The sequence below is a fragment of the Pinus tabuliformis genome, chromosome Q, assembly GCF_031772625.1.
Source record: "Pinus tabuliformis cultivar Carrire ecotype Pingquan chromosome Q, CPIR1, whole genome shotgun sequence".
NCBI lineage: Eukaryota > Viridiplantae > Streptophyta > Pinopsida > Pinales > Pinaceae > Pinus > Pinus tabuliformis.
The window spans coordinates 943,497,443-943,509,407 of NC_142296.1; the positions used below are offsets into that span (position 1 = coordinate 943,497,443).

General features: G+C 38.5%; 1 protein-coding gene across 1 annotated transcript in view; it reads right to left on the reverse strand.

Annotated features, from left to right (window-relative positions):
- LOC149222573 (putative 6-phosphogluconolactonase 2) overlaps window positions 1–11,074 on the reverse strand; it is a 79,533-nt gene extending 68,459 nt beyond the window's left edge. Inside the window, exons 1-2 of the mRNA XM_089385513.1 lie at window positions 10,530–11,074; window positions 9,030–9,165 (exon numbers count right to left, since the gene is read on the reverse strand). Of these exons, the coding sequence (XP_089241639.1) occupies window positions 9,030–9,165; window positions 10,530–10,729 (336 nt within the window). The 5' untranslated portion in view covers window positions 10,730–11,074. The remainder of the gene's footprint in view (window positions 1–9,029; window positions 9,166–10,529) is intronic.
- Between the last annotated feature and the right edge of the window lie 891 nt (window positions 11,075–11,965).

Below are 11,965 nucleotides of genomic sequence, written 5' to 3' on the forward strand. Positions count from 1 at the left end.
TACCATGGATACCAGGAGGTGCTTTGCTTTGTCTGTCCCAACACAAAGTTGCTTGGTCACTTGTACAGATAAGAAATGAATGTAAAGATTACTCTTACTCTAAGTCATGCATGAGATACCCTTTTAGACTCAACTACCAAATATAAAATTTCCACTTTTTTACTAAAGTGAGTTACAAAATAGAATTACTTTTCAATCTACTTCTGACCTAAGTTGCGAAGCACCAAAACGTTTAAAAGTTTCTGAAACGGGTACATTTGGAAACATCACCTCCCAAAAATGGAAACGTCACCCGAAACGCCAGCTGAAACGTCATATATATATATATACTCGGACTCCAAACCGGTCGAGGGTCAACTCTGACTCCAACTCAGTATCGACTCAGCCTAGTTGATTTCAATGACTCGGTCTTTGTAAAAAATACATTAAATATTTATTTATTTATTTATAAAAAAACATAATTTTAAAGATTTTCATTCATGTTTCCAAACACAAAGCATTAGAATATAGAAAGAAGACAACATATGATCAAAGTAGGCTCATGAATATATCCATTATATCAAAATGGCACCCAGTGCACTGTCCAATACATGTAATATATAGAGATCAAAACAAAAACACATAACCAAGGAGGCTCTAAATGGCCTCTACAACAAAACATCACTAGTCACTAGTCACTACATTACCATGGATACGAGGAGGTGCTTTGCTTTGCCTGTCCCAACACAAAGTTGCTTGGTCTCTTGTACAGATAAGAAATGAATGTAAAGATTACTCTTACTCTAAGTCATGCATGAGATACCCTTTTAGACTCAACTACCAAATATAAAATTTTCACTTTTTTACTAAAGTGAACTACAACATAGATTACTTTTTCGAAAATAGAATTACTTTTCAATCTATTTCTTCCCTATATATGACGTTTCAGCCGGCGTTTTGGCTGACGTTTCCATTTTTGGGACGTGATGGTTCCGAACGTACCCATTTCAGAAACTCTGAAATATTTCAGTGCTTTGTGCAACTTAGTATATATATATATATATAAGTGAATAACACATTATCTTGCAAGAAAAAAGGGAACAAGACCCATAGATGACAATTTAGAAGGAAAACCAAGTCTATATTAACTCTCATAGATGATTACATTATGGTAGAGTTTTGACTGAGTTTCGGCTAAGTTTCGGGTAAGGGCCGAAACGTCAGGTTCCTATAAGTTTTGTGCAACACAACTTCTGACACATTCACCCTGAACCCGTGCAAAAGTTCCTATCTGGGCTATAATTATCAACACTCCCTCTCGAGGAGGAAGGAATTCTGCACCAATACATGTTTATCTCTAAATGCCTCAAACTTGCCCTTTGCCTAGGACTTGGTTAGAATATCTGCTACCTATTGATCCGTAGGAATATGATGAAGCTTCATTGCTCCCATCTAAATATTATCTCGTATGAAGTGATCTCTACTTTATACCAAGTTAAGTGCCATAGAATTCCACTGCCTACTAAATTAAGATACCATCATGGATTCCAAACTAAAGCAACACCTTGACGTGCTCTTCATGTCTACTACATTGCCTACAAATCTAAGTTTGAATGGCCCTACATCTTAACTTCACCATCTACAAGACTACAACATATCTCACACAAAACTCATGAGCATGGGAAGGAGTCAAACCATACTCCCGATCATGGGAAGGAGTCAAACCATACTCTTGATCATGGGACTCCTTCCTATTATTGAAGAATCTAGGGCAAATGTAGTTAATGTGATTCTTCTTTTCATGATAACTATTTGTGAAGTGTTTTTTTTTCAATTTTCCTTCTTATTCCAATCTTCACTTATTATTATAGTGTGTCTTCGTTAGTTCATCAAATAGCTACCAAAACAAAGAGACAAGAACACAAGATGTTGGCATTTTGCCAGGGCCAAAACCTCTCCCTCTTGGAGAGGAAAACCCGCACAAAAATTCTTCTTATAGAGATTCCAATTGACAAATACCAAGACCTTGACCCTTGACTTACTAGGCCACTCCAAGACCAAGACACCAATCCTCTTCCTTGACACTGCTGAGATCATCATCATTGTTGCACCATCACTGAGATCTTCATATGTATTCGAGTTGTGTGTAGATGCACTAATGACATGTCAATCTCATCATAATTGTTCCTTCACCGAGATCATAACCTTTGTGACTGTGTCTTCATCAAGAACAAGGTCATGATTGTGATAGGATTATGACTGCTCCTTATTGTATGCCGAGATAGTGTTTCACTATGAGATCCTTCCATCATCATTATGTTGAGACTGTGATTATCTGTGTTACCAAGACTATTGAGATCTTTATTGAGAACATAATTGTGTTCTCTTTTCACTGAGATCACCCTTGTCACTGCCATCACTACACCTTCTTATTATGTCGAGACTGTGAGAGTGTGTATCCCCTGTAATATCCATCTGAAAACATGTAGACACCTTCTCAACCGAAATGTTGTAACATAGCCTTCATCTAAGATTCCTGTTCCATTACTTGTCACTGTAATTATTAGCGAAATTTCAGAGATATCCGAAGTTGCAGAGGCTTATACGAAGTTCTGTCTTTTTGTGACTCTAGCCGCATATTTATAGGTGTTATGTCTCTAGTATTTAGCCGACATGTAAGGGTGAACCGATGTGTCCCTATTTCTGAGCTAACTTGTCATTAATATTTATTTTGAGGTCGACTTAACTGTTTTCTTCATCATTTTGTAGGCAGACTTCTTTGTGCTTGTCTTGGAGGATTGTGCTTGTCTTCGAGGGTTGTTCTAGACTTGTATATATTTCATATATGCTCAAGAAGAGCTCTTTACACATGTCTTTGACTCTTTGACTTTCCTAGACCTATGGAATGAGCAAGAAACTCATTCTTATAATTTACAAAATAATGTTTCTTTTTCTTGACAAGTACAAAGGACAAAATTACATTTGTAAATAACGAACCTAGTTACACATTCTTCAACACCTATTTATCTTCAAGCTTGAGGTTGCTCTATGTACACTTCTTCCTCAATGACCTTATTGAGGAAAGTTGTCTTCACATCCATCAAATGCATCCTCCATCCCATAATTGAAATCAAGGACATAACAACTCTAATGTACCTGGCAACTGGAGCAAATGTCTCCTCATAGTCCATTCACTCTCTCTAAGAGAACCCTCTCACCATAAACCTTGCTTTGAACTTCTCAATGTTGCCATCTTTAGTGCGCTTTATCTTGTAGAGCCTTGGAACTCAAAACTAACTTCCCCTCCAATTTTGGCACTATGTCCCAAACATCATTCTTCGTGATGGAGGTGTACTCCACCATGGATTCCTAGGATACCTACTACTCTGCTACCTCCTAAAAACTAGAAGGCTCAAAACTAGAATGTTGCTCATCAATGGCATATAGTTTGGGAACTTCTTTGGAGTTTTGCTCTCTGAAAGTGCTCCTAAGAGTCTAAACCTACTCCTAAGCATCCCTCAACTTTTAACGGAACCATCAAGGTCTCCTAACAGAAGTAGAAGGGGCTCCTATCTCCCCATCTATACCTAAAGGCTACTGTACTACTCTAGAAATCACTAGTGATCCTAGCCCAACCTTCAAAGCTTCCTGCTCCTCATCCTCTGCCACTAGACCTAGAATCTCTTTAGCCCTATGTTCATTGCTTAGGAAAGCAACCTTGGCATGTTTACAAAGCATGAACTCTCTACATTCATCAATACTAGAATCTAGAAGACATGTGACAATCTCCCTCATAACAAGCAAGGCCCTCTAATGCAAGTACCCCATCCTCTTCTACCACAACTCACACAAGTTGTCACTACTAGCACCAAGGCTTAAACAACTTCACCTTGCAACCTGTAATACTTATGTTCTTTAACCCCTAGTATTTGAATATATATAGACAAGATAATTTCGATCTGATGAGGACTTGCTAGTTCTTAAACTCAACTACAAAGCCCTTATCTTCTATACTCGAAACTGAAAGCAAGTTCTTCCTAAGGCATAGCTCAAACAAGACATTGTCAAAATTAAAAGGTTTATGACTCAAGTTGGAAGGGAATAGTACCAACTCCTATTACTAGGTACTTCGCAACATCACCAAGCTCCACCTATACTCCTGAGTTGTGCATCTTCAAACAAGAAAATGATTGTCGCACAAATGTCATATGTTAAGACGCTCCACTATCCACATACCATGCATTTCCTTGAATTGTGTTGGTAGAAAGGCAATATACCAATGAGAAATTTTTCTCTAACTTGGCAACAAACTCGTTCATCTGAGTTTTTGCAAAGGTAACTACCTACTTTTGTTGTTGCTCCCCGTTGCCCTTCTTCTTCTATGGACACTACAATGCATAATAACCATGCTTATGACAAACAAAACACTTGATTTTAATCAAGTCCTTTCCTAGCTGTGAGGTTGACTCCTCACTCATTCCCTTATACTTATTGGGTCCTTTACCTCTACCCTTATTTGACTGACCAAATACAGCTAGGTCTTTCTCACCATCCTTCTTGTTAGCCTTTGACTCCATCCAAGTCTCCTCTTTGATATAGTCATCCCAAATCCCCTCAAAGCCAGGAAGGTTTTGTCAAGCACAAATACCTTTGAAAAATGGTTCTCGTGAACTTGGGAATCCATTCAATGCCATGTTCACTAGCTCTGCATCTTCAACCTTCCCCCCAACTGTTTCAAATTTATCACAAATTTGTGTGACCTTCATAGGGTAACAAGTGACCATGTCTAATTTGGTCATCAAGATGGATATGAGTTTGTTATGCAAATATTATTTTCTTGTTTATGTTCTGACTCTGGTAAAGACTAACAAGCGCATCAAACATCTCCTTCGTCATCTCCTTCTCGAACACATGAGGGATCAAATGGTCCTTTATGGCATCCAAGATCATCCGCTTGACCTTCACTTCCTTCTTGTTGTGGACTGCCAATTGCTATGGATCTGTAGGCAGAGTCGCATCATCCTTGAATATATCTTGAAGATCATTTGCTTATAGTGTGAGTGTAACCCTCACCTTCCATGCTATGAAATTTGAGGCACCATCCAATCTGTCCTCTAACCTAAGGCACATCATTGCCATCTCTAAGATATACTACACAAACTCCCAAATCTGAAAGTAAAACTTTGAAACCCTCTAACTTTCGGACCTTCTTTCCAACAGTTGATTTACTGCTACAAATCCTTGAGAATCTCAATCAAAGAGGTTTAGCTCTGACACCATGTGAGAATTTCAAGCCCTAGGTGATTAATGTCCTTATGATCTCAATCAAACAAGTAGATTACATAATTTAATTAATGCTGAAATTAATTTTCAGGTCATAGCATCAATCAAACAACAGCTACAAATTATATAGCATAAGCATTAATTTCACATGCACAAAGGTAATTACTTCTTCAAATCAACTTTTCATTCCTTCAAAATACTTAGAGGGAAACCTCCATAAGCTATCCAAAAAACAGCACTACATGGATACCAAAAAATACCCCAAACTTGAGCGGAACGACTGCTGAGTAATACTGTTTGTTGTATGCACTGTCTGTACAGACTGTATGGTCTATCAGAAGGACTATACAAACCCTGTATTGTCTGTCCATACAATTGTATGGGTCCATACAAACCTGTCTGTATGGTTGTGTGGACTTCCGTACAACTGCACAGAACTATTTCATATGCTGTATGGGACTATGTGCTGCCCAAAAATGCCTCTTTCCTGGCTGCCTACACTCTCTCCATCTCTCTGTCGCTCAACGTACTCAACCACTCATGTGTATTCAAAACCCTCTACCTTTCCCTGTCTTTATACTTTTAGCGAAGAATCTATTTTTAAGATTACTCATAGTCTAAGTCATGCATGAGATACACTTTTAAACTCAATTGCTAAATATAAGACTTTCACCTTTTTACTAAAGTGAATTACAAAATAACTTTTTCCAAAAATAGAATTACTTTTTGAAAATATCTCGAACTATTTCTCACATGTTCACCCTCAACCTATGTGAAAGTTCTTATCTGAGCTATAATTCTCAACAGTTGTGCCGGAGCACTTCATATTCCGCTGCCCCATCTATTATGAGATTCCAGGGTAGTTCCATTGTCTATTTAGGGACCTCAGACCCTCTCCAATTTCTCTAGGAACCTCAACTAGAGATGCCTAGCCTTATACATGCAGGAGGCCTTCACGCACCATCCCCATACTTTTCAGCCTCAGCCGAGACCAAATTCCAACCGGATGATTACTTAATTCTTTATGGTGCTCCCATCAGCTAGGGGCACCAAGAGACAAATGGATGGCAGCATGGTATCGGACACTGTGTCTATGTGGACCAAAGGGGCCATTGCCCCCCTCCCCAAAGACCTCAACAGCAGTGCTAGACTCAATCCATTACCAGCAAGTAGACAAAACCACCCAGGATCTAGCAGAGGGCAACCCCTTGCACACAACAGCTCAGTGGGCAGTCTAGACACACGCCCCCCCCCCCAACTCTTCTTCAAGATGACATTCTATAGTGATTTTCCTCCATTCAGCCTGGATGTTAGGAGAGATGGATCTAATGGAAAATGGCATACCTGAATCCTAACCATCATTATTTGCTCTCCAATCTCCAGATCCATCACATTTGTACATCCTCCTCTCAGTGCAGTTATCCGCACTTAGAGTCCAGGCTTTTTTCTTTTCTTTTTAAGGCCTTGGCAAATATTCATGCTTTACTTTTTATATCTTGCCTTATCTTTATAGGAGCCATTTTGGTGCTTCTGCTTTGTATTGATAGTATTGTACTCAGCAGTCCCATTGACCTACCTTTATGGTCATTTGTTGGACATGAATAAAATTATCTTGTCTTATAGGAAGTGTATCAAACATATCCTCCAAATCAGTGCCTAACACTCCATATTTGCCCCCACTCTGACTGCTGAAATTAGATCTCCAACCTGCTAGATCATCCTCCATACAAAACTGCTGTATTTCATGGGAAACATGTTGATTTAAGTGCTGGATTTGTGCCGAGTTGGCCTCTAAGAAAGTGCCGCCTTGAATCAAAGGCTGATATTAATTTGTCATATATAGCGCTACAGTCTTGATTAGGATCTTGCTGATCAGAATGCATCCTCATACAGCACCATACTGAATGTTTTTTAGTTGTTCTGGTGCCATAAACAAACCGTAAGATTGGTTTCTTAATTTCTAAGCTAAGTCTGCTCAAGGAGCTAGCTATCTTAGCTTCTAAGTCAAGCCTGCTTAAGTAACAAGCTATCTTTTCATGAACATGACCTTAGCATAATTTATAAGCAATCTCTTAGACACGCATTCAAATTTACCACAACTTGTACAACTTACACACCCTGTCCTTGTTCAAAAATTCAGTGACTGGTCACCTTCAAGCAAGATGCATCTAGAGTTCTCATGCTACGAACTGGGAAGGTGATAACCTCTAGCACACAACTAACCCACATTCTGGAATAATTTCCTACTTTTGCAGTCATTTGTTAGACATTGATAACTTTTTCTTATCTTATCTTTATCCATCTATATCATGTGTGTATAAGCAATCCATAGTATTTTCTCCATGTCATAACTCAACAGGTAGGGAATTCTCTCTGGTTGGACATGACAGTGTACATCTAGGCGAGATTATAAAGACAAAAATATGACAAACTAGACTTTATAAATACATAATCAAAGGCATTTAACAGAAATCCAAACAACACAACATATGTTGGAAGTCATCAAACCCTGTTTCTCATAATCTAATTCTCAAAAGATTTTAAGACGTGTTGTTAGTTGAGCATATATCACATTAATAGAATCTATGTTGAAAGCTTCACAAATTATTTTATTAATAAATAAGACTGAAATTACATAAAGAGAAATGAAAGAAAACTAAAAACCCACCTTTTAAGTGTTGAATTTAAGTCTCTTTGTTGAAAGCTTAGTAAATTATTTTGTCAAGAAATAAGACTGAAGTGACTCTGAGACAAATTATTAAAGACAATTAAGAAGCCACATCGTAAGTGTTACAATAAAAGAGAAATCCGCAGGACTAAAAATAAGAAATAAGGATTGGAAATTAATCAATATCTTAACAGTGATTAACTTTATCCAAAACCATGCACTGTTAGAAGTTAGAACAGGCAAAAAACAAGAAAATAGGATCCATCATAATCCAGCATTGAATAAGAGAGAGAAAGCTGCAGCAGAGAGCATCAAAAACTGAGTACCATCCAGCATTATGGAATAAAGAATTGTAGCCATGTTTCAAATTAAGCTAGAAAATGAATTAATCCTTTGCCAGCAGTAACAAGATCAGGTGAGCTGACATGTTTTCAAGAATCAACCTATTGAAAACAATAAATCCTATTTATACAAAAGATAAGAAGATCCTATGCATCCCTTGCAGCAGAGGCCCACATGCTTAGATATTATATTAGCCAGGGCAGATTCAGATATGGTTATATGTTTTATATATCTTCAGTTGTTTGTACAAAGGGAATACATAATTCTAAGAAGAAGATTGAATGACCTATCTCTTAACAAGTTGTTGACAACAAATCAAAACAGGACCTTTGCTCAAAATAAAATAGAAACAATCAAAGTGGCACACAAATTAAGGAATTAGAATAACCCAAAACTGCTCAGCAGATAAGATAAGACGGGTTTCATACCCTGCTAGCACACAAACAGTGAACAATTCTGACCTTCAGCCATGACAACTTCCCCAGTATATAAAACAAGAGAGTCTTGTAGATTTAAGGTATCTTACTAATAAACCCAGTAAGTCAATAAACTGCTGGATTTCAGGACATGCTTAAAAGGAAATGACAATGGGCAACAAAATCATATAACATGGAAATTTTTGGTTTAGACAGTAAAGTTTGAAATCGTATCCAACATTCTACTAAAATCATTCATATTCCTTGAGCTTTCTATTTTCTTGTGGAATAAATACTTTATCCAGTATGTTCTCTGACAAAAATTGAGAGCAGAGCTTTACCTTACAAAGCAAACCCTCTTTGACCAATTTGTAATTGCTGTCAGGATGATTTTTGGCTACGACACACTCATCGACCCAAAACATGTGCCACTTTGCCCAGTCCACAGTCTTGATATATGGGGCTTCAGTCAGTTTCCTGCTTTCCAATCACAAGTTACCACAACATATTGTAAACATAAAATGCTATCAGCTTTCTCCTATAAAATAACAGCTCAAAAAGAACTTCCACTGAAGAAAAATGTGAAATTCTCAAAGCGGATAGTAGTCACAAACAATGTCCATTTCCATGAGATTTTGTATGTCTGATGTCATAAAATAAAAAGATGCAAGAATTGCATTCAAATTGCATCCCGTTCCATTCAAAAGACAAACAACTGAGAAACAAAAAAGTCTCAAAAACCATTGCCAAAACTTACGGTGGCAAAACCTGTGTCCTAGGGGCATCTTTTGAGTAAGATTTATGTTTGAGTGGTTAACAGGAAAGTTAACAGTGCATGCTGATGTGAGATGCAGATTGAATACTCGAATAGAAGTTCAACAAGTTAAATGAAAAGAATATATTGAGAAGCAAAATGCCTTTCAAAGTACTACTTCCCTTCACCTGAACTCAACTCATCATGGTTCCATGTTTATTAAACTGGAGCCAAAACAGGGCATTCAATAAATATGAATTTAAATCCAGATTATACAGGTCAGTGCATGTGCATCATCTTTAAACAAAGCGAGTCGACGATTTTAAATAAAGTTGGTGTAAACATGGATATTGCACGATTCAAATGCAGTGAGGATAGTTAGCTTGATCATTATGGGAGATGAAATGCAGGATTGAGGCCCCTCATCGGTTGATTATGACTATTTATCATTTTTGTCGGGGCCCATTTTAAAGCAAAAATCCCGAGTCACGCACTCACGGGTTACTTAACCAAGCACTGGCAGGTCTTAAAAGTTTGAAATTCGGATTCAATTGGGGGCGGTGGCGGAGGTGGCAAGCCATGCTTTTAACCTAGTTTCATGATTCATCGCTAAAATGGAAAAAGAAGCAGCATCCAACTCACAGCCCACAGACTACTACATCTCGAAAGTGCAATATAAAAATAAGAAAGTCAACTCTACAAGCAGGCACGCTTGGATAACACATATTGATCGACAGGGCTCAGTATTCAGACTCAACCTCAACCTATTGTCGTTGAAAATTCCCTCAAATCTGTCACTTCCCAATTACACACACGCATCCATTTATAAATTTACCCCGATATTCATTCTAGCTCCTGAATTTAATTCACAATGGGTAGGTCTATGTGCAAATTCTGATATATTTCGGACAGAAGAAAAGGCTGTCCCTCCACATCTCACGACCCTAAAGGAAGATTGATGGCATGTAAATTTGTTTTGACCCTCCAACTGAAACCCTGGGAGTGGAAGTAAGCTTGATCAAGTGAAATGAAAGGGAAGTTCACCCGACTGACAAATTAAGGGTGATGTCGTTTTTCCTTTACCCACCTAAGCGCATCGATGACAGAAACTCCTCCGGACAGAGCCACTGCAAAAGCCCCGCGTTCCTTAACAGCTGCCTCCGACAATTCTGAAACATAATAACCCAAATCGGTGGCAAGCTCCTCCTTGTTCTCGAAAACTCTCATCGCACCGTTACCTCTCTTGTCATTACTAGTCTTTAACCCCACTGAGATGCTCATGCTCATGCTCCTGCTCCTTCCCCCTTTCTATAACTCGCCTACTGGACAATAGTCCACCTGGCACCACCACCACAAGGGTTTTTGTTCTTTGCTTGGTTTTGCAGTTCACCTACACTACGACTTACATCTCCCACCACACTGTGAATGGTAATGACGGTTCTTCTTCTGTTTCTTCCAAGAGCACGAATCTCCTCTCCTCTCCTCTCTAGTGGCCTTACTGTCCTGTGACGGTCGTGCAGTACTAGGACATGCAACTAAAGCCACATGAGAATGGCAAGGGCAACTAAGAAGTATAACCAGGAATTATTCCACCGCCAATAGCAATAAATCGTGTAAGAACGAGATACCCCTTCAGATTAATTTTTTTTTTATACCACATGGTGAATCCGTAACTGTCTGGCCTAATTTAGGAGAGACAAGGATAAAATCTGAACACAGCTGGTCAATGTACTCAATGAGATTTGAACTTCGGTCCGCCCGAGCTTCGCCCATGTGACTTACCGTCAAACCACACATCACTGTACCCCTTCGGAGTATTATTATAATTATATGTTCCATCAATAGAACCTCCTTTTAATATATATCCACATGCCCCTCATCATCATCCGTGTAGGACTCTTCTCATATTGCCCGTGCCAGGCTTGTGCATATTTAATGAAAACCAAAAATACATAACATCAAAACCCTTTCCCAATTTAGTACAAATTGGCAATATAGGAATAAGGAAGAGGGAATCAAAATAAGTGTGTATCTAGTTGGTTTTTTTTTTTTTTTAATCTAGGATAATCGGTAACTAGTGAGAGTTATCCTAAACAGATCCAGGATCAAATCTAACTGGCTGCCACTATAAACCTAGGCTATGTGCAATCGCCTGCAAGCGACACAATAGCAGGGAACTTATGCCTCAACAAGAGCCGAGACGTCCACTATGGGACTTATGCTTTAACAAGAGCAAGCCACACAATAGCAGGGAACTTATGCCTCAACAAGAGCCGAGACGTCCACTATGGGGCCTGCAAGCCACACAATAGCAGGGAACTTATGCTTTAACAAGAACCGAGACGTCCACTATAGGGTCACCTACTCTTCTAACCAAGACACAACAAATCATATATATACTCAATGAAATTTGAACCCTCATTTCTTAAGTTTCATCCAACAAAACTTACCGAAAACCCCATTTTACCATATTTCACTTTCTGATTTTGATTACCTCATTCACTTACCTCATTCACTCTATTA